This window comes from Halichoerus grypus, chromosome 4 (genome assembly GCF_964656455.1).
Source record: "Halichoerus grypus chromosome 4, mHalGry1.hap1.1, whole genome shotgun sequence".
Classification (NCBI taxonomy): domain Eukaryota; kingdom Metazoa; phylum Chordata; class Mammalia; order Carnivora; family Phocidae; genus Halichoerus; species Halichoerus grypus.
This window is the reverse complement of record NC_135715.1, coordinates 74,867,244-74,890,430: the sequence shown is the minus strand read 5'-3', so window position 1 is coordinate 74,890,430 and position 23,187 is coordinate 74,867,244. Positions and strand designations below refer to the sequence as shown.

The 23,187-nt window shown below is 39.3% G+C and overlaps 1 protein-coding gene across 3 annotated transcripts in view; it reads left to right on the top strand.

The window, feature by feature from the left end:
• LOC118544814 (phospholipid-transporting ATPase IB) overlaps positions 1-23,187 on the top strand; it is a 581,647-nt gene that overhangs the window by 121,475 nt on the left and 436,985 nt on the right. For all 3 annotated transcript variants that reach the window (XM_078070549.1, XM_078070551.1, XM_078070550.1), the window contains exons 3-6: positions 17,091-17,190; positions 17,659-17,757; positions 18,779-18,824; positions 19,476-19,516. In XM_078070549.1, coding sequence (XP_077926675.1) covers positions 17,091-17,190; positions 17,659-17,757; positions 18,779-18,824; positions 19,476-19,516 — 286 coding nt within the window. The remainder of the gene's footprint in view (positions 1-17,090; positions 17,191-17,658; positions 17,758-18,778; positions 18,825-19,475; positions 19,517-23,187) is intronic.

Sequence of the window (23,187 nt, the reverse complement as noted above, 5' to 3'; positions counted from 1 at the left end):
AAAAAGAACAAGAGGTAGTACCGACTGCCAGGGACCTACTCAATACGGACATTAGTACGATGTCAGATCTAGAGTTCAGAATCATCACTTTAAAGATACTAGCTGGGCTTGAAAAAAACATGGAAGTTATTAGAGAAACCCTTTCTGGAGAAGTAAAAGAACTAAAATCTAACCAAGTAGAAATCAAAAAGGCTATCAATGAGGTGCAATCAAATATGGGGGCGCTAACTGCTAGGATAAATGAGGCAGAAGAAAGAATCAGTGAGATAGAAGACCAAATGATGGAAAATAAAGAAGCTGAGAAAAAGAGAGATAAACAACTACTGGATCACGAGGGCAGAATTCGAGAGATAAACGATAGCATAAGACGAAACAACATTAGAATAATTGGGATCCCAGAAGAAGAAGAAAGAGAGAGAGGGGCAGAAGGTATAATGGAGCAAATTATAGCAGAGAACTTCCCTAATTTGGGGAAGGAAACAGGCATCAAAATCCAGGAAGCACAGAGAACCCCTCTCAAAATCAATAAAAATAGGTCAACACCCCGACATCTAATAGTAAAACTTATGAGTCTCAGAGACAAAGAGAAAATCCTGAAAGCAGCTCGGGAGAAGAGATATGTAACCTACAATGGTAGAAACATTAGATTGGCAACAGACTTATCCACAGAGACCTGGCAGGCCAGAAAGGACTGGCAGGACATATTCAGAGGACTAAATGAGAAAAATATGCAGCCAAGAATACTATATCCAGCTAGGCTGTCATTGAAAATTGAAGGAGAGATACAAAGCTTCCAGGACAAACAAAAACTAAAGGAATTTGCAAACACGAAACCAGCCCTACAACAAATCTTGAAAGGGGTCCTCTAAGCAAAGAGAGAGCCTAAAAGCAACATAGACCAGAAAGGAACACAAACAATATACAGTAACAGTCACTTTACAGGCAATACAATGGCACTGAATTCCTATCTTTCAATAGTTACCCTGAATGTAAATGGGCTAAATGCCCCAATCAAAAGACACAGGCTATCAGATTGGATTAAAAAACAAGACCCATCGATATGCTGTCTGCAAGAGACTCATTTTAGACCCAAAGACACCCCCAGATTGAAAGTGAGGGGGTGGAAAACCATTTACCATGCTAATGGACACCAAAAGAAAGCTGGGGTGGCAATCCTTATATCAGACAAATTAGATTTTAAACCAAAGACTGTAATAAGAGATGAGGAAGGACACTATATCCTACTTAAAGGGTCTATCCAACAAGAAGATCTAACAATTGTAAATATCTATGCCCCTAACATGGGAGCAGCCAATTATATAAGGCAATTAATAACAAAAGCAAAGAAACACATCGACAACAATACAATAATAGTGGGGGACTTTAACACCCCTCTCACTGAAATGGACAGATCGTCTAAGCAAAAGATCAACAAGGAAATAAAGACTTTAAATGACACACTGGACCAAATGGACTTCACAGACATATTCAGAACATTCCATCCCAAAGCAACGGAATACACATTCTTCTCTAGTGCCCATGGAACATTCTCCAGAATAGATCACATCCTAGGTCATAAATCAGGTCTCAACCGGTACCAGAAGATTGGGATCATCCCCTGCATATTTTCAGACCACAATGCTTTGAAACTAGAACTCAATCACAAGAGGAAAGTCGGAAAGAACTCAAATACATGGAGGCTAAAGAGCATCCTACTGAAGAATGAATGGGTCAACCAGGAAATTAAAGAAGAATTAAAAAAATTCATGGAAACCAATGAAAATGAAAACACAACTATTCAAAATCTTTGGGATACAGCAAAGGCAGGCCTAAGAGGAAAGTATATAGCAATACAAGCCTTTCTCAAGAAACAAGAAAGGTCTCAAGTACACAACCTAACCCTACACCTAAAGGAGCTGGAGAAAGAACAGCAAATAAAGCCTAAACCCAGCAGGAGAAGGGAAATAATAAAGATCAGAGCAGAAATCAATGAAATAGAAACCAAAAGAACAGTAGAACAGATCAACGAAACTAGGAGCTGGTTCTTTGAAAGAATTAACAAGATTGATAAGCCCCTGGCCAGACTTATCAAAAAGAAAAGAGAAATGACCCAAATCAACAAAATCATGAATGAAAGAGGAGAAATCACAACCAACACCAAAGAAATACAAACAATTATAAGAACATATTATGAGCAACTCTATGCCAGCAAATTAGATAACCTGGAAGTAATGGATGCATTCCTAGAGATATATCAACTACCAAAACTGAACCAGGAAGAAATAGAAAACCTGAACAGACCTATAACCACTAAGGAAATAGAAGCAGTCATCAAAAATCTCCCAAAACACAAAAGCCCAGGGCCAGATGGCTTCCCAGGGGAATTCTACCAAACATTTCAAGAAGAATTAATACCTATCCTTCTGAAACTGTTCCAAAAAATAGAAATGGAAGGAAAACTTCCAAACTCATTTTATGAGGCCAGCATTGCCTTGATCCCAAAACCAGACAAAGACCCCATCAAAAAGGAGAATTACAGACCAATATCCCTGATGAACATGGATGCAAAAATTCTCACCAAAATACTAGCCAATAGGATCCAACAGTACATTAAAAGGATTATTCACCACGACCAAGTGGGATTTATCCCTGGGCTGCAAGGTTGGTTCAACATCCGCAAATCAATCAACGTGATACAATACATTAACAAAAGAAAGAACAAGAATCATATGATCCTCTCAATAGATGCAGAAAAAGCATTTGACAAAGTACAGCATCCTTTCTTGATCAAAACTCTTCAGAGTATAGGCATAGAGGGTACATACCTCAATATCATAAAAGCCATCTATGAAAAACCTACAGCGAATATCATTCTCAATGGGGAAAAACTGAGAGCTTTCCCCCTAAGGTCAGGAACGCGGCAGGGATGTCCACTATCGCCACTGCTATTCAACATAGTATTGGAAGTCCTAGCCACAGCAATCAGACAACAAAAAGAAATCAAAGGCATCCAAATTGGCAAAGAAGAAGTCAAACTCTCACTCTTTGCAGATGATATGATACTTTATGTGGAAAATCCCAAAGACTCCACCCCAAAACTGCTAGAACTCATACAGGAATTCAGTCAAGTGGCAGGATATAAAATCAATGCACAGAAGTCAGTGGCATTCCTATACACCAAGAACAAGTCAGAAGAAAGAGAAATTAAGGAGTCGATCCCATTTACAATTGCACCCAAAACCATAAGATACCTAGGAATAAATCTAACCAAAGAGGCAAAGGATCTGTACTCAGAAAACTATAAAATACTCATGAAAGAAATTGAGGAAGACACAAAGAAATGGAAAAACGTTCCATGCTCATGGATTGGAAGAACAAATATTGTGAAGATGTCAATCCTACCTAGAGCAATCTACACATTCAATGCAATCCCCATCAAAATACCATCCACTTTCTTCAAAGAAATGGAACAAATAATCCTCAAATTTGTATGGAACCAGAAAAGACCCCGCATAGCCAGAGGAATGTTGAAAAAGAAAAGCAAAGCTGGCGGCATCACAATTCCGGACTTCCAGCTCTACTACAAAGCTGTCATCATCAAGACAGTATGGTACTGGCACAAAAACAGACACATAGATCAATGGAACAGAAAAGAGAGCCCAGAAATGGACCCTCAACTCTATGGTCAACTAATCTTTGACAAAGCAGGAAAGAATGTTCAATGGAAAAAAGACAGTCTCTTCAACAAATGGTGTTGGGAAAATTGGACAGCCACATGCAGAAGAATGAAACTGGACCATTTCCTTACACCACACACAAAAATAGACTCCAAATGGTTGAAAGACCTCAATGTGAGACAGCAGTCCATCAACATCCTAAAGGAGAACACAGGCAGCAACCTCTTCGACCTCAGCCGCAGCAACTTCTTCCTAGAAACATCACCAAAGGCAAGGGAAGCAAGGGCAAAAATGAACTATTGGGACTTCATCAAGATAAAAAGCTTTTGCACAGCAAAGGAAACAGTCAACAAAACCAAAAGACAACTGACAGAATGGGAGAAGATATTTGCAAATGACATATCAGATAAAGGGCTAGTATCCAAAATCTATAAAGAACTCATCAAACTCAACACCAAAAGAACAAAGAATCCAATCAAGAAATGGGCAGAAGACATGAACAGACATTTTTCCAAAGAAGACATCCAAATGGCCAACAGACACATGAAAAAGTGTTCAATATCGCTCGCATCAGGGAAATCCAAATCAAAACCTCAATGAGATACCACCTCACACCAGTCAGAATGGCTAAAATTAACAAGTCAGGAAATGACAGATGTTGGCGGGGATGCGGAGAAAGGGGAACCCTCCTACACTGTTGGTGGGAATGCAAGCTGGTGCAGCCACTCTGGAAAACAGTGTGGAGGTTCCTCAAAAAGTTGACAATAGAGCTACCATATGATCCAGCAATTGCACTACTGGGTATTTACCCCAAAGATACAAAAGTAGGGACCCGAAAGGCTACGTGCACCCCGATGTTTATAGCAGCAATGTCCACAATAGCCAAACTGTGGAAAGAGCCAAGATGTCCATCAACATATGAATGGATAAAGAAGAAGTGGTATATATATACAATGGAATATTATGCAGCCATCAAAAGGAATGAGATCTTGCCATTTGCAACGACGTGGATGGAACTGGAGGGTATTATGCTGAGCGAAATAAGTCAAACAGAGAAAGACATGTATCATATGACCTCACTGATATGAGGAATTCTTAATCTCAGGAAACAAACTGAGGGTTGCTGGAGTGGGGGGTGGGGTGGGAGGGATGGGGTGACTGGGTGATGGACACTGGGGAGGGTATGTGTTCTGGTAAGCGCTGTGAATTGTGCAAGACTGTTGAATCTCAGATCTGTACCTCTGAAACAAATAATGCAATATAGGTTAAGAAAGAAAAAAAGAAGAAGAAGAATGTAGCAGGAGGGGAAGAATGAAGGGGGGGAAATCGGAGGGGGAGAAGAACCATGAGAGACAATGGACTCTGAAAAACAAACTGAGGGTTCTAGAGGGGAGGGGGTTGGGAGGATGGGTTAGCCTGGTGATGGGTATTGAGGAGGGCACGTTCTGCATGGAGCACTGGGTGTTATGCACAAACAATGAATCATGGAACACTATATCTAAAACTAATGATGTAATGTATGGGGATTAACATAACAATAAAAAAAATTAAAAAAAAAAAAAGATCAGTGAAAAATAACTTCTCAACCATAGAGGAAAGAATGAATATAAAAACTATTAATTGTCCTGTAAGAAGTGATCTAAGCAAATGAAAGAAAAGAAATACAAGGGAGAAAGTATTGTAGAATATCAGATGGATAATAAAAAATACTATGTTTTCTGGAAATTGCAATATAGTGTATTTCAGGTTTTATGAATTATGTTGTGATTTCTCCCCTCATTCTAAATAAGTATTCTATTTTGTTTTTGTCATTTTGTATTTTTCTTAAAGTGAGATCCCCAAACTGTATGCATGTTGTATACAAATTATATCCAGGCCCCATAAAGCCTGGATCTAACTGTGGGTATATAATGAGTAAACTAAATGAAAAGACAAGAAAACATTTTAGGATTACTTAGGAATGAACTACAGTACACTGTGGTTTTTTTTTTTTTTTTTTTTAAGATTTATTTATTTGAGAGAGAAAGGGGGGAGGGGGCAGAGGGAGAGAATCTTCAAGCAGACTCCCCGCTGAGCGCCAAGCTGGCTCTGGGGCTCAGTCCCATGACCCATGAGATCATGGTCTGAGCAGAAACCAAGAGCCATCCACTCAAGCCACTGAGCCACCCAGGCGCCCCTATGTGCATTGTGTTTTTATATTAAATGCCCACAAGGACCAATTGTTAAAATGAAATACAGCTTTAAAATTCTTCCTTAAACATTGCTTCTCTGATGATTTGCCTTAGAAAATTACTGAGGAACTTACCTTCCTCTGGCCCCAAGGTGTCCTTCCAGGGAAGTTTTCATTGCAGAAAACATTACTATGAGGCCTGGCCAGCAGGGGGCGCCATGCTGTCAGTCTAGGTGTGCGGTGAGCTCTGCCTACAAGGCCCATAGAGGTGGTTAAGAGAATAAATATTTGATGTGGCCCTCCAGAGCTCTGTGTGTATGTGTGTAAGAGGAGAAGAAATGGCTTTTTCTCTTCCTGCTCCTGGTCCTGCTTTCTCTCTCTCTCACGCATGAGAGAGACTGAGTGTTGAAATGCGTGTATTACAGACCGTGCATTGGGTAGACATGATTAGGGAAAGGCTTGCTGGGGAAGATGACCTAGGGCTGTTGGCTCAGAAGTGGAGAAGGATGTGGTTTGATGAAGGGAGGAAAGAAAGATGTTTTAGGAATTTGGCAGGGGATTAAAGGAAGCAAGAGAACTTAAAAATCTAATACTCTTCACCATAAAGTGATTTCTATTTAAGGGGGAGGAACTTTACTCTCATTTTTCTTGTGGGCTGAGTTACAGGGTAAAGACTCTTGTGCTGAAAGCCAGAGTGCTCTTCCCAAAGGAATGACTGTGTAAAAATGTTATACTCTGAGTGTCGTACTGATGTTTGTTTCTTGTTAGATTCAAGTTGGGTTGTTTAGAATTTCCTTCTTTAATGTAGGGCCTGGTTGTTGCTGGCAGGAGGCGGTGACTGTAGGGGTTAATATCAGATATGAGTGGTTACTACAGCATTTGTGGGGGGAAGCAGTGTAAGAATAAATTAGGTCTTTAGCCTAATTTTATGTTCTAATAAATAGGTCCTTATGTATGCCATTCCTGAAATTAGCTAAAAATAAAAGAACTGATGGTCCCTTGGCAGTTACATCTGGATCCTACTAATTTTAATTTAAAATATTAAGTTATTATTAAAGTAATACATGTGAGTTGTTAAAAGTTGAAATAGTGTGGATGTTTGCCATTAAAATCTGTAGCCTCCCATTCTGGTTCTGTTCTACCAAAGGCGTTTGACATTGAAGTCATTCTGTTTTTAATTCTTTTGTGGTTTCCATCATATTTCTAAATGAGGTTTAGAAATGATCTTTCCGAATTCTCTTGTAGATGAAGATTTAACATCTTGACTTTGGTGCCAAGTACTGACATGGTATATCATGTTTGTTTCTTTCCTAGTGTAACTTGCTTTTTCTGCTTCATTTTTCTACTAGAACATTTTTTCACATATCCTTATTTCTCCCATCAGATCACTATCTATTTTTAAACTCTCTCTATATTTTAAAAGAAATATCTCAAAACAGTGTCTCAGTTCTTTGTTTTTCCCCTAGCGTCATCCTTCCCAGGTAATGTGGCTGTTGTGTGGATGTGTTGTAAAGTGATCATGCTAGAATTGTTTTGCTCTTTTGTCGAGTTGAATTCCCTGTTTTTTGGATACTGTGTGAGTGTGTGTGTTTTATTTATTGATTAATCTCTAGTATTGTTGAAGCCCATCTTTCAGTAAGCAGTTTCATAAGAAAGCTTACATGAAAAGTAAATTTGAGGATCTGATAGTTTGGCTAGGTATAGAAATCTAAAGTTAAGTTCAACATTGATATTTTTCCCCTTTATAAATAAGTTCTTTTTACAATCTTGCATTTTTAAAAAAAATATTTGATATTCTATAATTTTAAATTTTGGTATTAGTCTCTTGTTGTTTTGGGTACTTGGTGAAGCCTTTCAATCAGAAACCTATGTTAGAATTATGAGGAATTTTCTCATATATTTTTAAAAAATGTTTTCTTTCTCTGACTTTTGTAGAGCTCTTAGTGGTTGGATATTGACTCTTATAACAGTATTGTTAGGTCTCTACTTTTCATCTTTTGTTGTTGTTGTTGTTCTACTTTTTGGGAGGTTTACTTTTATTTTTCACTTCTATGATTGGATTATCTTAGACTGTCGTACTTCTAATTCCTAATAGCTCTTCTATTGTTATATTTTAAAAATAGCGTCTTATCCTGGTTTTGTATGAATGTATTATCCTCTGATAACTCTGAGGATGTGAGCATTTTATTCTTTTTAAAGTTTGCAGCATTGTGTTTCCTCTAGTCATTTTTTTTTTTCCATTTTCATTTTTGAATCTCTTTTTCATAATGGGAACTTTCTGCACATATCTGGTAATTTTCCAAAGAGCACAGAAGACTGAGGGGAACTCTGTGAGCATGGGTCAGATAGCAAGCTTGACTTTAGGTGAAGGACTTTGAATGTGAGTATGTGGAAGATTTTTTTCTGTCTTCCTTGAGGGTTTCAGCATTTGCTCAGGGTGTAGAAGTCTGGCTGTGTGAAGTTTCTGTGTAGCCAAAAGAAGGGGGCTTGTGAGAGAAGAATAGTGCTGCTTTTCTTAAGCCTCTGCTTTTAGTCCTTTATAGTTTATCTCCTGAAATTACTCCAGACTCTTAACCATGATCTCCTGGCTTTGGTCCCCTTGCTTTCCCTCCTGCCTCCATCCTTTCTCCATCATTGGTGTCTCCTCCTCCTGAGTCACCTCTGTTTTGTAGGTCAACAACTCTCTCTTCCTGTCCTTAGCTCCCTCTGACACACTGGGGTGTGGCTGCTTCTGCCCTGCCTGATAAGTGATGGCGATCATTCATTTTATGTATATGCCATGGAGTGCCCAGATATTTGGTCAATGGGTGTTTCTGTGAGGATGCTTTTGGGTTATATTAACATTTGAATCCTAAAGTAAAGCAGATTGCCCTGTCCAGTGTGGGTGGGCTTCTTCCAATCAGTCGAAGGCCTATATAGAACAAAAAGGCTGAGTAAGAGGGAACCCCTCCTGCCTGACAGCCTTTGAGCTAGGACAGTGTCCTTTCTCCTGCCTTTGGACTGCAACTACACCACTGGGTCTCCTGCTCACTGACTGCGGATCTTGGGACTTGTCAGAATCTATAATTGTGTGAACAATTTATAATCTTACTCTCTCCTACAACCACATTCTGTTGATTCTGTTTCTCTGGACAGTCCTGACAAATGCAGTGACCCCTTTCTAGAGCTGAATTACTCTCTTAAAAATGGATTGACTTATCTTCTCAGAAAACAGTTCTGAGAGTAGAACCTGTTCTTCTCCCTCAGTGCAGGGCCTTTCCCCAGGTGATGGTCCCCTCTGGAGATTTTCTCTCACTGTAGCTCCTATTCAGAAGGTGCCTTAGAGACACCTGCACAACTCTCATGCACAAACGCAGAAAGGAGTCTATTTTAGGGGGAAAAAAATCTCCTTGGCTGATGATTCTGGTCCTCATTTTTAAAACCATGGCTGTATGTTTTTACATTCCTTTCTACTAATTTATGGTCCCTGAGTGGACAAAGATGATAAATGTGTGTGTCCATTTTACAGTTGTGAGTCAGAAGCCAGGTACTTTTTAGATTGGGCCTTTATTGCTATCAGAGCCCCACAGATAAAATCCTATGTTCCTCATGTCTCTATGTGAAATTTCAAGTGGACAACTACATGGGTGTGTTCACTTTATGAAAAGTTGAGCCGTATACTTTGTTCCTCATGCATACTGAAGACCAGGCAGGAAACCTAGCAGAAAAACTTGAATTAAAATTAAACATTTGACTATGTTTGGCAATTATGTGCAATTATTAAAAATGATACTGCTGACCTGGGGCTTTGATATCCATAAACTCCTTGGACTCTTTGTAGCACACAGGACTCACAGAGTTTCGGTTTATATCCAGATCTAAATGAAATTTTTGTGCATTCCACACTGGTAAACTCCACACCTCCTGCTAGTTTCCCAGTTTGTCTGCTTCGGCTAGCATCCCATGTAGATCTGGCTCATTAATGGAGTTCTTGGCTCTGCCTGCTTGGGACATGAGGTTTTTTGATGAGTTTCAATCTTCCCTTGCAACCAGCGGTACCCCTGCCTCCTTGACTCAGAGCAGCCAGTCTGGAGCATAAGCAGGATTTAGGCGCTTCTACCTTGATGACTCTGTTTCAGAGTCCTGTCACACCTTGTTTGACTTGTCAGTCTGTCAGCCCCCAGGACAGTCTTAAACCTTTTGATTGGGTTTATTTCCCTGTGTTCGGAAAGAATATATTGAATTCTGAATGAAAGACCAAAGGTATAATTAAATGCAATAGACTTTGACCTGTTTTGCTTCTTCCGGGGCAGCGGCAGGATTGGGCTACATTTGTGACTCTGGTACTTGTAGGTCAGGCATTCTCATAATATTAGTTGTTCCTTTTTATTGAAGATAGAATCTCATTGGAAATGGTCCTTTTTGCTTTGCTTTGAATGGGAGTCTCAATACTCCTTTTCAGTTGATTTTATATCCTTTTTTTTTTTCTAAAGATTTTATTTATTTGACAGAGAGACAGAGAGCGTGCACAAGCAGGGGGAATGGCAGGCAGAAGGAGAGGGAGAAGCAGGCTCCCCACAGAGTAGGGAGCCCGATGCGGGGCTCCATCCCAGGACCCCCGGATCATGACCTGAGCCGAAGGCAGATGCTCAACCGACTGAGCCACCCAGGCACCCCAGTTGATTTTATATCCTGAAGTTCACAGGTTTTCTTGTACAAAACCTGCTTTTCAGAGGTGCCACATATAAAGATAGTAGCCATAAACACCCAATGTGTCTTGCATTTTAGAACTGCTTGTCTAAGAGTCATCCATGGTGGAAGGTTCCCCTGGCAGCATGCTTTGTGCTCAAAATGTTATTGTCTCTCTCTTCACTTCTTTCCTGTCCACATTTCCATGGAAGTATTGAAATAAATGCTTTGTGTTCAGAGCTATTTATTGAATAATGCATTATGTATAATAGAACAGATATGAAAATATGATAGGAACAGGACACTCACACGGTTTAGTAGGAATTAAAGGGAATCTCTAATTGATGCAGTTATGTTCACAGGTATATTTATAAGTTGATTGGTTAGAACTCAGCTCACTTTTCTCATTGAATGTGTATTATAAAGATTGTGCAAAAAGGTCTATGTAAGCCATAATAAAGTACTATGAAGAAGTGTATTACTAATAGCACCAGTCCAGGTCCAGTTACTATATTCTGAGAACAAGCTATGAGATAAGGCAGTATTTTTCCCCAGCTGTAGACTAAGAAATAGAAGTGTTGAAAATAGAAATATCAATGTTTTCAAATGAGTTCAAATAAATAACCTTTATTTGCAACTGGTTAAATCACAGTAGCTCAGGCAAATGAAGTGAAAATTTCTAGTGAAGTGGTCCTAACCCTGTTTATCAGCAGGAGTTTCTATATTGGAGAGGATTTCCAGACTATAATTTGGCGGGGTGGGGGGGGGGTGTTGGTTGGCAAAGCACCAGGAGTCTGTGCTACATGGGGAGGGCCGTAGGCTTTGCTGTCCATTGGCACGCCCTCTCGGGTGACTCCCGGCTGTGCCCTGGTGTCCATTGTCAGCAGGGATGGCAGGGGGTCCGCTGACCTTTGCATTTAGTGTCCTACTCACTCTTTTTATTATTATGTTAATCACCATACATTATATCATTAGTTTTTGATGTAGTGATCCATGATTCATTGTTTGCGTATAACACCCAGTGCTCCATGCAGAACGTGCCCTCTTTAATACCCATCACCAGGCTAACCCATCCCCCCACCCCCCTCCCCTCTAGAACCCTCAGTTTGTTTCTCAGAGTCCATTGTCTCCATGGTTCATCTCCCCCTCCGATTTCCCCCCCTTCATTCTTCCCCTCCTGCTATTGTCTTCTTCTTCTTCTTCTTCTTTTTTTTTTTTTTTAACATATATTGTATTATTTGTTTCAGAGGTACAGGTCTGTGATTCAACAGTCTTACACAATTCACAGCACTCACCATAGCACATACCCTCCCCAGTGTCCATCACCCAGCCACCCCATCCCTCCCACTCCTCACTACTCCAGTCACCCTCAGTTTGTTTCCTGAGATTAAGAATTCCTCATATCAGTGAGGTCATATGATATATGTCTTTCTCTGATTGACTTATTTCACTCAGCATAATACCCTCCAGTTCCATCCATGTCATTGCAAATGGCAAGATCTCATTCCTTTTGATGGCTGCATAATATTCCATTGTATATATATACCACATCTTCTTTATCTATTCATTTGTCGATGGACATCTTGGCTCTTTCCATAGTTTGGCTATTGTTAGTGTTCCACTCACTCTTGGTCTTTTCTGTGAATTAGTTGAATACACTAAGTGATAAATGAATTAAGCTGTTTATGAAGACATGAACAATTTTCTTAGGACACTGTATTTTCTTGTCTTCCACCTCTAATAATCCAGAGCTCCTTGCTGAGTGTATATTTTGAGAGGAGAAAAGTGAATGGCATCTTATAGGACCTGGGTGGAATGGAAGGTTTCCAGAACATGATCATGGAGCACTGGTTTAGCTCACAATCAGCCTCCTGTGGAGTTATTTAAAAGGGCCCTCTTCTCTTTCAGTTAATATTGAACACTTACTGTACATTAGGCACATACAAGAGAATGTACTGTCCATGTAATGCAGGAGAATAAAAACAATGCTTGCTTTTGGCTGTATGGATACCTTGGGTGGATTTACTGCTTCCATTTCAAAGATGAGTGTTAAGCTAGTTTAATTTCTGAGTTTCTGGAGGCTTGTTTTAGGGGGAAGTTGTACTTTGAGCAGTTACTGCATTTTAGGTTTGCCTTTGGAGAACAGTTGTCAACTTGGTTTTTTTTTTTAAGATTTTATTTATTTATTTGGCACAGAGAGAGAGAGAGAGCACAAGCATTCGGGAGAGCAGCAGAGGGAGAGGGAGAAGCAGGCTCCCTACTGAGTAAGGAGCCCGATACAGGGCTCCATCCCAGGACCCTAGGATCATGACCTGAGCGGAAGGCAGATGCTTAACCTACTGAGCCACCGAGGTGCCCATTGGGTTATTCTCATAGCTAGAAAATTGTGCTCAAGTGTCATGTCTGGGTTCTTGCTTTGTGCTGCATTCTGGAGATCACACTTCTGCAGTGCTTTGTGATTTGTGGCAGGGTCTCTAGTCTGCCAGCCCACCCTGCAGATTTTAGACTTGTCAAGCCTCCACAATTGTGTAAACCAGTTCCTTAAAATGAATCTCTCGCTCTATACACTCTTGTTGGTTCTGTTTCTCTAGAGAACCCTGACTAACATTTTAACAAGATCACCAGGTGATTTGTATACATCTCTAAGTTTGAAAAGCTCTACCCTAAACTCTTCTGGTAGAATGATTTTGATGGGTGCTGCCTTTAGCTGATTGTAGTTTTATGTGTTTAAATCTGTAACATGACACATCAGGTTGTATATCAAGATAATTATTTTACTACTACACAGTATCCATCTCTTGGATGAATGTCAATTTCTCTGAATTATTGATTATGCTCATTCTATTTCAGTCTGAAAATATCTTAGACTCACTTTTCTATTTTGACTAGAATAAAAGTCTGCTTTCCTTCCCCATCTTATCTTTGGTTTTCTCACATAAATGGGATCTTTTTCTGCTCCTATCCTCTACGTTTATGGCATTTCAGAGACACGTGGGTCCCCTTAAGCATACTTAGTATTTTACCCAAGTGGGAAACGTTCACACAAAGACAGGGTCATGTGCCAACTCTGTATGTGTGTCTGTTTCATACAGATGGAATCTGGGGTTCAAATGTTATAGTCAGACTACTTTATAAGATGCTTTCTAGTCTTAGAGTGTGTGAATTTTCATGTTCCCTTTATGATAATGTTGTTTGCTTTATTTCAATGGTCAGTACACCGTAAAGGAATGCATGGTGTTCTGTTTGAATTTGTCCTCTAAACTGCAATTAAGAGAATTTTTGTACCATGAGCTTATCATGTGCATGTGTCTGATATATTTTCCCTATGCGTTAATAAGCTTGATTTGAGCTAGTTTCTTCTGTCTGGCAAAATTTTACAGTGACATCCTATACCCCAAAGGGCTACATAAGTGAGTAGGGGCTCCATGCAAGCACATTTTCCAGCTAGTTCAGTGATATCCCTTCAAGTGTCAGAATCCTTAAGTTTGAACTGTCTTAAAAGTGGTTTTCATATACTTTTTAATATGTATATTTAATACCTTAAGCAAAAGAAGACCCTTTGCTTTTCTATTTTGGTGCTTCTAATTTGTTGTGTATTTGAAACGTGTTAGATAATCTTGCTACAATATATTTCATTTAAGAGTTGGCTCAGAATCATGTCTTTAGAAGGCAAGTTAGAAGTCAAGCAGGTACTTTTATGGATAAATCTTTGAGCAGCCAAAAGAGGAATGATTCATTTTGCCCCTTCAACTTCTCAGTTTATGCCTTGGATTATTTCCTTGTTCATTGATTATCTGCTATGTGGTGGGAACATACAAAGTTGATGTAAGCAATCTATTTTGGGGATAGATAAATAAAATACAAAACAAAGCAGAGACTATATAATGTAGGTGTAAACACCATCCTGTGGGCTTGGAGGAAGAAGAGTCTTTGTGATTTGATCAAACTTAATGGAAGATACAAGTTTGAATGGGAGAGTAAGATGGGAAGGGCAGTTTAGTTATGGAGAGACCACGTGGATGAGAGAGGATGTCCCAGGTGGAAGCAACAATGTGAGCATCTATAGATTCAACACAAATTAAATTGAAATTATACTGGAATTTTTTTTTACAGAAGTAGAAAAAACACTGCTAAAATTATGTGGAACCACTAAAGACCCCAAATAGCCAAAGAAATTCTGAGAAAGAAGAACAAAGTGGGAGGTATTACACTTCCTGATTTCAAGCTATGCTATAAAGCCATAGTCCTCACAACAGTATGGTATTGGCATAAAAACAGACAAACAGGCCAACAGAACATAATCAAGAGCCCCGCAATATGGTATATGGTCCCCTGATACATGGAGAGGGAGCCAAGAATCCTCAAGGGAGAAAAGATAGTCTCTTCAATAAATGATGCTGGGATAATTGGATTTTCACATGTAAAAGAATGAAACTGGACCCTTATTTTATACCACTTACAAAAATTAATTTGAAATAGATTAAAGACTAAAATATAAGACTCAAAGCCATGAAACTCCTAGAAGAAAACATAGGAACAAAGCTCCTTGACATGGGTTTTGGTGATGATTTTTTGGATGTGACATCTAAAGCACAAGCAACAAAATAAAAAGCTTCTGCACAGCAAAAGAAATTATCAATAAAGTACAAATAGAACCTTTGGAATGGGAAAAAAATATTTGCAAACCATATATCTGATAGGGGGCTAATATGTAATATATATAAAGAACTCATATAGCTCAATGGTAAAAAACAATAACCCAATTGAAAAATGGGCAAAGTACCTGAACAGACATTTTTCCAAAGAAGATATATGTAAAGCCAACAGGCACATGAAAAGATGCCCAGCATCACTAGTCATTAGAGAAATGCAAATTAAAACCATAAGGTCCTATCACATCACACCAGTCTGGATAGTCATCATCAAAAAGATAAGAGATAACAAATGCTGGCATTGATAGAGAGAAAAGGGAACCCTGTTGGTGGGACTGTGCAGCCACTATGAGAACCAGTATGGGGTTTCCTCAAAAAATTAAATAGAACTACCCTATGATTCAGCAGTTCAACTTTTGGGAATATATCCAAAGGAAATGAAAACACTAACTTAAAAAGATATCTCCACCACCACATTCATAGCAGCATTGTTTACAATAGCCAAGACCAGCCTAAGTGTCCACTGATGGATGAAGAGGTTGTGGTAATACACATAAAGTGGAATATTACTCAGCCACAGAAAATGAGGGAATCCTATCATTTGTGACATGGATAGACCTTGAAGGCATGCCAAGTAAATCAGAAAAGAAGGACATGTGATGTCACACATGGAATCTAAAGAAACAAAACAAAACAAACCCAAACTCATAGAAAAAGATAAGACTTGTGATTACCAGAAGTGGGGGTGGGGAAGGGAGGAAATTAGAGAAGGTGGCGCAAAAGTACATCCTCCAGTTGTAAGATAAATACGCACAAGGAACGTAATATATGACATGATGCAGTAGCTGCCACTTCTGTATGATATATATGAAAGTTAATTTTTTTTCCTTTTTTCTTGTACCCATATGAGAAGATGGATGCTAGCAGAACCTGCTGTGTAACCATTTCACAATATATGTAAATCAGAACATCCTGCCGTATGCCTGAAGTTATACAGTGATGTATGTCAGTTATTCCTCAATAAAACTGGAAAAAAAAACTCCAAACAAGCATGAGCAAAGGTGGCCAAATAAAGGGTATGATAGGAATGGAGTTTATCTGGGTGTGGTTGAACAAAAAAACACCCGTGATAGGTATCCAGAGGGACACATTGACGTGTTATGCACACGCCTGGGACCCAGGGCATCCTTTATGGAGTTGACTTGCTACCTTGAATCAGTGGCTTTATATTAAGAATTGTCAGGCATCACAAATCCTGCCATAATTCTACTCGCTTGTGTGGATCACTCAATTGGTGTTTCTATCTCACTCTTTATTTCAGAGTTCATGTCTTTTGCTGTATTTGGAATGTGTACCTCTTCTGTTTTGGGATCCTTGAAACATATCTTCCTTTAACAAATACTCTTTTTTTTTGGTTAAAGATTTATCTATTTATTTTAGAGAGAGAAAGAGAGAGAGAGTGGGAGCAGGGGGAGGGGCAGAGGGAGAAGGAGAGAGAGAATTTCAAGCAGACTCCCCACTGATCACAGAGCTCCATGCGGGGCTCGATCTCACGACCCATGAGATCATGACCTGAGCCAAAACCAAGAGTTGGATGCTCAACTGACTGAGCCACCCAGGCGCCCCAACAAATATTCTTGATGTGTTTACTATAGCTCCTAGAAAGCGGGTAAATCTCTCTGCTTATGCTGTGTGAATAGTAAATATATCTAAGTTTGAAAACAAAGATCACATTAGAAGATTCTCTTGTCATGTGTGCCTTTTACAAAATCTTTGTGGGGCAGGGCCAGCACAGCAATTTTCTTGTCCTAAATTCTGAAGTATTTTATTTTTAAAACCACTTGTAAAATTCTCGCAACTTTTCGTTTTCTTTGTAGAATTTACATCTGTAGCTGACAGGAGCATTTTTCTTTTTACTTCTAGTACGGCCAAGTACAGCGTGTTGACGTTTCTACCTCGATTCTTGTATGAGCAGATTAGAAGAGCTGCTAATGCCTTCTTCCTCTTCATTGCCTTATTACAGGTAACACTTTTTAAAAAGTGATTTAAAATTCATAATGTTAATTACATGCAAAATGAGATTTTGCTAAAAGGTCACTTAACTGAAAAAGTGTCATAATACTTGAATGTAATTTGTCCCCTCATCTGATCGTTTTCATGCACAGACATGATCTCTGCATAAAGGCAGACTTCTTTAGATATTACCTTAAGGATAATTGTAGTTACTAAAAGAGGCATTGAAAAATGGCCCGAGAGTCATACTTTTAACCCCCTTTCAGTTCTAAACACATAGCAATGTTAGATAAAAATTTTAAAATATGTAAAACACATAGCTAGTTTTTAAAAGAAGGTAATCACTTTGGTATAACAGAAATGGAACAGAACTTCAAAAGAGTGAGTGGTGAGTGTCATATTTTCTTTTTTGTAGAGAGGATTTTGATTTTAAAATTCTAATTTGTCAACTTCCCTCTTTTGGTCTCTTGTCTTCCAGCAAATTCCAGATGTATCTCCAACAGGAAGATATACCACCCTGGTGCCATTGATCATTATTTTAACAATTGCAGGCATCAAAGAGATTGTAGAAGATTTTGTAAGTTTTTGCTTTCATATAATAAAAACCTTGTATTGAATATAACTTGTAATTTATTTGTTGCTCTGTTTTTCTTTGTTGAAGATAGGAATTTGGTCAGTAGCCTAAGTAACCTTTCAAGGCTCATGATGGTATTTTTGGGGAAGGAACGTGTACACACAGTGTCTTAAATACCTATACACAGAAGTAGGTCAAACTGTGTTTTCTAATGTTAGCTCTGTGAACTCTCTTTGATTTTTATCACTGATGTTCCTTAAATCCTGCTTTAGAGCTTCCTAATTTGGGTAGCCAAAGGATGGATTGCTGCCTAGAATAGCAGCATTGGGCTGGCTGTGCCTGAGGTAATTTTATGAATCTTCTCTCTCCTCAGACTTATCTCGCTCGGTGTATCTCCAGGTTCAGTGACTACAACCATATTAATGCTTTCTCCCCTTTTCTCCATCTGTGGTCTTGCCTCCAAGGTCTTTCTCTTCCTCTCTACCCCTCCCTCCCTCCACCCCTTTCTCTCTCTCTCTCTCTCTCTCTCTCTCTCCCTCCCTTTTTCCCCCACCCTGTGTCTCTTTTTCTCACTCTCACACATACACTCACACACATTATGTACATTTTTCTGGGAATAGGTAAACAAACAAATGGAATACAAATCAGAGGTACTTTGCTCCCTAAGTTCTTTACCAGTAAAATGAATTCAATTGTTGTTGGGTTTATCATACTGAATAGTTCTTTTAGTCTGATCTTAAAGAAACGAGGCGTGAGAAATCTCATACTTCAGAGTGCTCGTTCCTTGTTGGAGCCAAAATATCATGGCTGACACCAGAGTAGACTGCATCCACGTTTGCAACATTTGTCTGCTGAATTTAGGGAGTGCTGCCGGGTCACAGACCTCTGTGCTGAGTTTCACAACATTCACATCGCTGCCAATCCGTTTCCTGGAGCCCTGTTTCTCTCCTGATCTATTGTTGCTGTTGCAGTGATGCATTTGGAACTTTTGAATCTAAGAACTTTCTTTTCTTTCTGGTAACAGAAGCGGCATAAGGCAGACAATGCAGTGAACAAAAAGAAAACGATAGGTAAGACACCAGGCTGAATCACTTTTTCCGCTAGAAAACTTCAGACCCCATTTAAGGCATGTAAAATAAGTAGCTAATGGTATTGACATAAATGGAGGGAAATGATCTATAAAATATTTTAAAAGAAATAGCAAAATTACAAACCAATCCAATAAAATGTGAGTCCTGGCTATTAAGATTTGAACAGAATTTGTGTATTTTAGAAGCTCAGAAAAGGTGGTAATTGTTAGGAGCTAGACATATGTTAGGTCTATAAAAAGTCCAAGCATTCACATCCTTGGTTTATACTTGCTCCCTACCTCTCTATTTTTATTGTATTGATTTCTAGAACATTAGGTCTGTATTGTGTGTGTGTGTGTGTGTGTGTGTGTGTGTTTAATCTTGTAACAACAGGGTGACATTTTTCTTCTGGGGTAAATATGGCTAGTTTTAACTTCTATGCATGTATTTATATTTATATGTATGCATTAATATATATATGGTATGTGGATTGGGGCTCCATTTTGAGGAGTGGTGTGGTATGCCTTTATGTCTAAAGATAAGGTTGGAATTAATAAGTGGAATTTTGAAAGGAACCTTTTAGATTTTTAAAAGCTGATTTTACTTTGATTATCATCAGTATTAACTGGTACATTGTTTTTTCTTTTTCAGTGTTAAGAAATGGTATGTGGCATACCATTATGTGGAAAGAGGTAAAAACTATAGGAAACAAATTGAGGGTTGCTGGGGGGGATGGGAGGAGGGATGGGGTAACTGGGTGATGGGCATTAAGGAGGACAAGTGATGTGATGAGCAGTGGGTGTTATAGGCAACTGATAAATTATTGAACACTATATCAGAAACTAATGATGTACTATACGTTGGCTAAATGAATTTAAATAAAAAATTTTAAAAATCCTTATTTTAAAGATCTGCCAGAAAGTACTGGTTTGGGGACTTGTAATTAATTGCTAGTATTGATTGCAGTAGATAAAGTTTGGGTTAAGACATCGGTCATCTCTAATGTAAGTTTTATATTGTGGAGTTTCCCATGAGATTTCCTTAGAACTGCTGCCTATTGACTTGGTTCCTGCTTCTTCTGGGAAGTGCTCACTGTGTCAGTTCACAGTTGTGAAATTCATTGCTCCTGATGGATACTTCTGAAATACCAAAGCATCCTCTAGTTTCCAACTCCAATCCAAGAGACCTCTTCCCTGGTCTTCTGTTCTCCTAACCTAAATCCAGTTTGTTTGTTTGTTTGTTTGTTTGTTTTTAAGATTTTCTAACTTTGGAGAATCTCACTTCTAATGTTTTTGGTGGGAAGAGTTTTGGGTTTAAGATTTTACTGCGAAATGTAAACAGAGGTGGAGTGGGGGTTGGAGGCCAGCCTGTTTTGATCCTGAACTTGGTTGTCAGGACCAGCAGTCACTGCTCTTAACTTTACAATAGTGAGAGGGTTTGCCTCCATGTTCCTGGAAACATGAGGTTGGGAGGGTTTGGGGATGGTGAGGGTTTTTTGGTTGTTTATAGTGATGAATAGAAAATGTAGAAGAAATATGCTGTGCCATCTGGGTATCTTGTATCTGATAAAGTTAGCTTTTTAAGTGAACCTCTGTTTTACCTGGATGTTCTTAATGGTCACAAGATGGTTTTTGTGGGGGATGACTCTCATGACTTCAGGATTTGAAGATGATTAACATGATTTCAAAAGAAAACTACTTTTTAGAAGGTTCACTTAACAATAGTTTCTCCTGCTAACCATTTAGTAAGCAGTGTTTAAAAATGCTTCTATGATCTTTAACTCTGCAAAATGCCTGTGATACAGTAACTGTAGCCCTCAGTTTAGTTTGCATTTTGTTTACTTCATTATAAGAGAACTGTGAAGTCTCTTTATAGTGTTTTGTGATAACACCTTAACCTTGGTAGCAATCTAGAAGTCCTGTAATGCCAATACTGATTGACCTCCCTCTTATTTGGAAGTCTGTGGTTCTTTGTCAAGTGGTTGGAAATTCTTGACCTCATAGAGGTTAGAAATGCTCCCAGTGCTATGGGGGTTCAAGGATTCCCACTGCACTTAGGAATGGCCTCTGTTTCTCTAAGTGCTTCCTGACACCCCCCCTCCCCCGAAAGCTAGGAACAGTGGCTGGAGTGAAGAAGGATTTGGATTTGGGATGTTTGCACTGCTTGAAACAGTAGTAAATGGAGTGGTGATCTCTGAATTCTGGGTCCAGGAGTTGATGGGCTCACAGACTCCTAAAGTTCATTACCATTTCCTACACATATTTGAAGTTAAAAAAAAAAAAAAATCCCAAACCAAACACCTGTTACATGCTTTGCCGCAAATATTTTTATTTCAATTAAAATGCTTTTGTTTGTTTAAATGGAGCTCTTAGGATGTCCCAGAGACGGTGTTATGCATTGGGGATGCAAGTAAGAATAAAGCATGGCCCCTGCCCTTAAGAAGCTGCCTACCATGATTCTCAGCCTTCAGTGGGCATCAGTCGCTTGCCTGGATGGTCTAACACTGAGTGCTGCGCAGGCTGTAATCTCAGAATTCCCGTTTTGGGAATTCCACTGGGCCCTAGAATTTGCATTTGTAACAAGTTCCCAGGTAAGGCTGACGCTGCTGGCCCCCGAACCACGGGTGTCGTGGGAGGGCCAGGCAGCTGGATAGAATGCAGTGTGAGTGCTGAGCTCTGTGTAGGGGCATGCTTCAGGTGCTTCTGGAACATATGGGAGGGATGGATGATCAGTCTGTCTAGACCCATTAATTCACATGAGCAAAGGCATCCTTCGTGTGATGTTCTGGTGTTCTTTTGAGGGATGAATGAGAGGTAATTATTTTAAGAGGGAAATGCTGTTCAAGACAGAGGGAACTGGGTGAAAGTCTCAGTTGTATGGGAAGGAAAGCCAGGCACATCTGCAGAGTGGCTTAGAACAAGGATGAGGATGAGTGGCTCAAGGAACAATGATGAGAATATGGGAGAAGATAGGTGATAAGAGGTACCAAATGCCAGAGATGTCAGGCAAGGTGGACCTGGCTCTCTTTAAGCTTCCCAAAGCAATACAACTCTAATCTGAAATGCTGAGCTTGAGTTGGCAATCCCCTGGGCTGTAGCAGAATAGAATGCTGGGAGGCAGCTCTTCGGTGCAACTCAATAGCTTTGGTTGACTTTGAGAAGGCCTTTGAGCTTATTCTTCAAAATTAAGAAGCTTGAGAAATCCTCTGAGGCTAGAATGGATTCAGGGATCTAGAGGGGGCTCTTTCTCACCTTAAGAATTCTCGTTTGGGAAACTTGACACACTCAAGGGACAACCATGCATAAACACCAAATAGAAAACCATTTTCAAACACATTTCTAACTAAGTAGTTTTCCGTGTGCATGGAACTTCTTAGTACTTTGTTACTGGGCTATGAATGTTTCTTTATTTAAATAACTAAGATGGGAGAAAGCCATAATTTCCCTTGTCCTCCCACTGAATTAAGAAAAAATCCACCGCCTTTTTTCTTTTGAAAACATGACCAATTTTCCTTTCTAGTTTTTAACTAATACCTCCTTCTGATTTTTTCTATGTAATTAAACTATTCACATAAAATACTTTTACATTTAGAAACCTTTTCAATTTTCATAAGCATTTCTTGCTGTTGTACTGATGGTTGTTAAAATAGCTCGGTAGCACCTATTCTTTGATATTCTCTTTATTGTGGAATATAGAACATACATATAGGCCTTCCTTTTGGCTTTAAGTTGATACTAACTTCAAATATACAATGGTTCTGGAATTTAACTTTTACCCCCCCCCCCCCAACACACACACATTGGGCCTGATTCCTTACTTCCCCACATGCTTTGATAGTGCTTTGATTCAAAACACTAGCAGGACATGTTTTTAGTAAACCCTCCTTTTTCCTAATAAAAAGTTAAATATAGGCCCCTGCCAGGGCCATTCTCCTAGCTTGCAAGATCCAGGAGTCCTTCATGAATATTAGTTTCATAAGTATTTCAGAAGTATTCGGTTTGAAATTCTTGATTTCTAAGAGAATAGTAATGTGCATTAGAATAAGAAGTAAGGCATAGTGCCCATTTTGTGTTTTGAACTTACTCACGTGTGCTGAGAACAGCCTTTGTTCTTTTGTTGTCTGAGAATCGTGGCCTGTCTGACTTTCACACTCAGTGTCCATTTGGTTGCACTCCTGCTGGTAGAGACTAGCACATGCCTGTTTCAGGCCAGGCACTTGCATATACTTCCTTAATCATTGCATCAGCCCTATAAGGTAAGTGTTGATCTTTCTCCATTTTATAAGTGAGGACGCTAGAGCTCACAGAGGTGAAGAACTTGCCAAGATCCCAGGGCTAGTGTGTCTGTGAAGCTAGGATCTGAA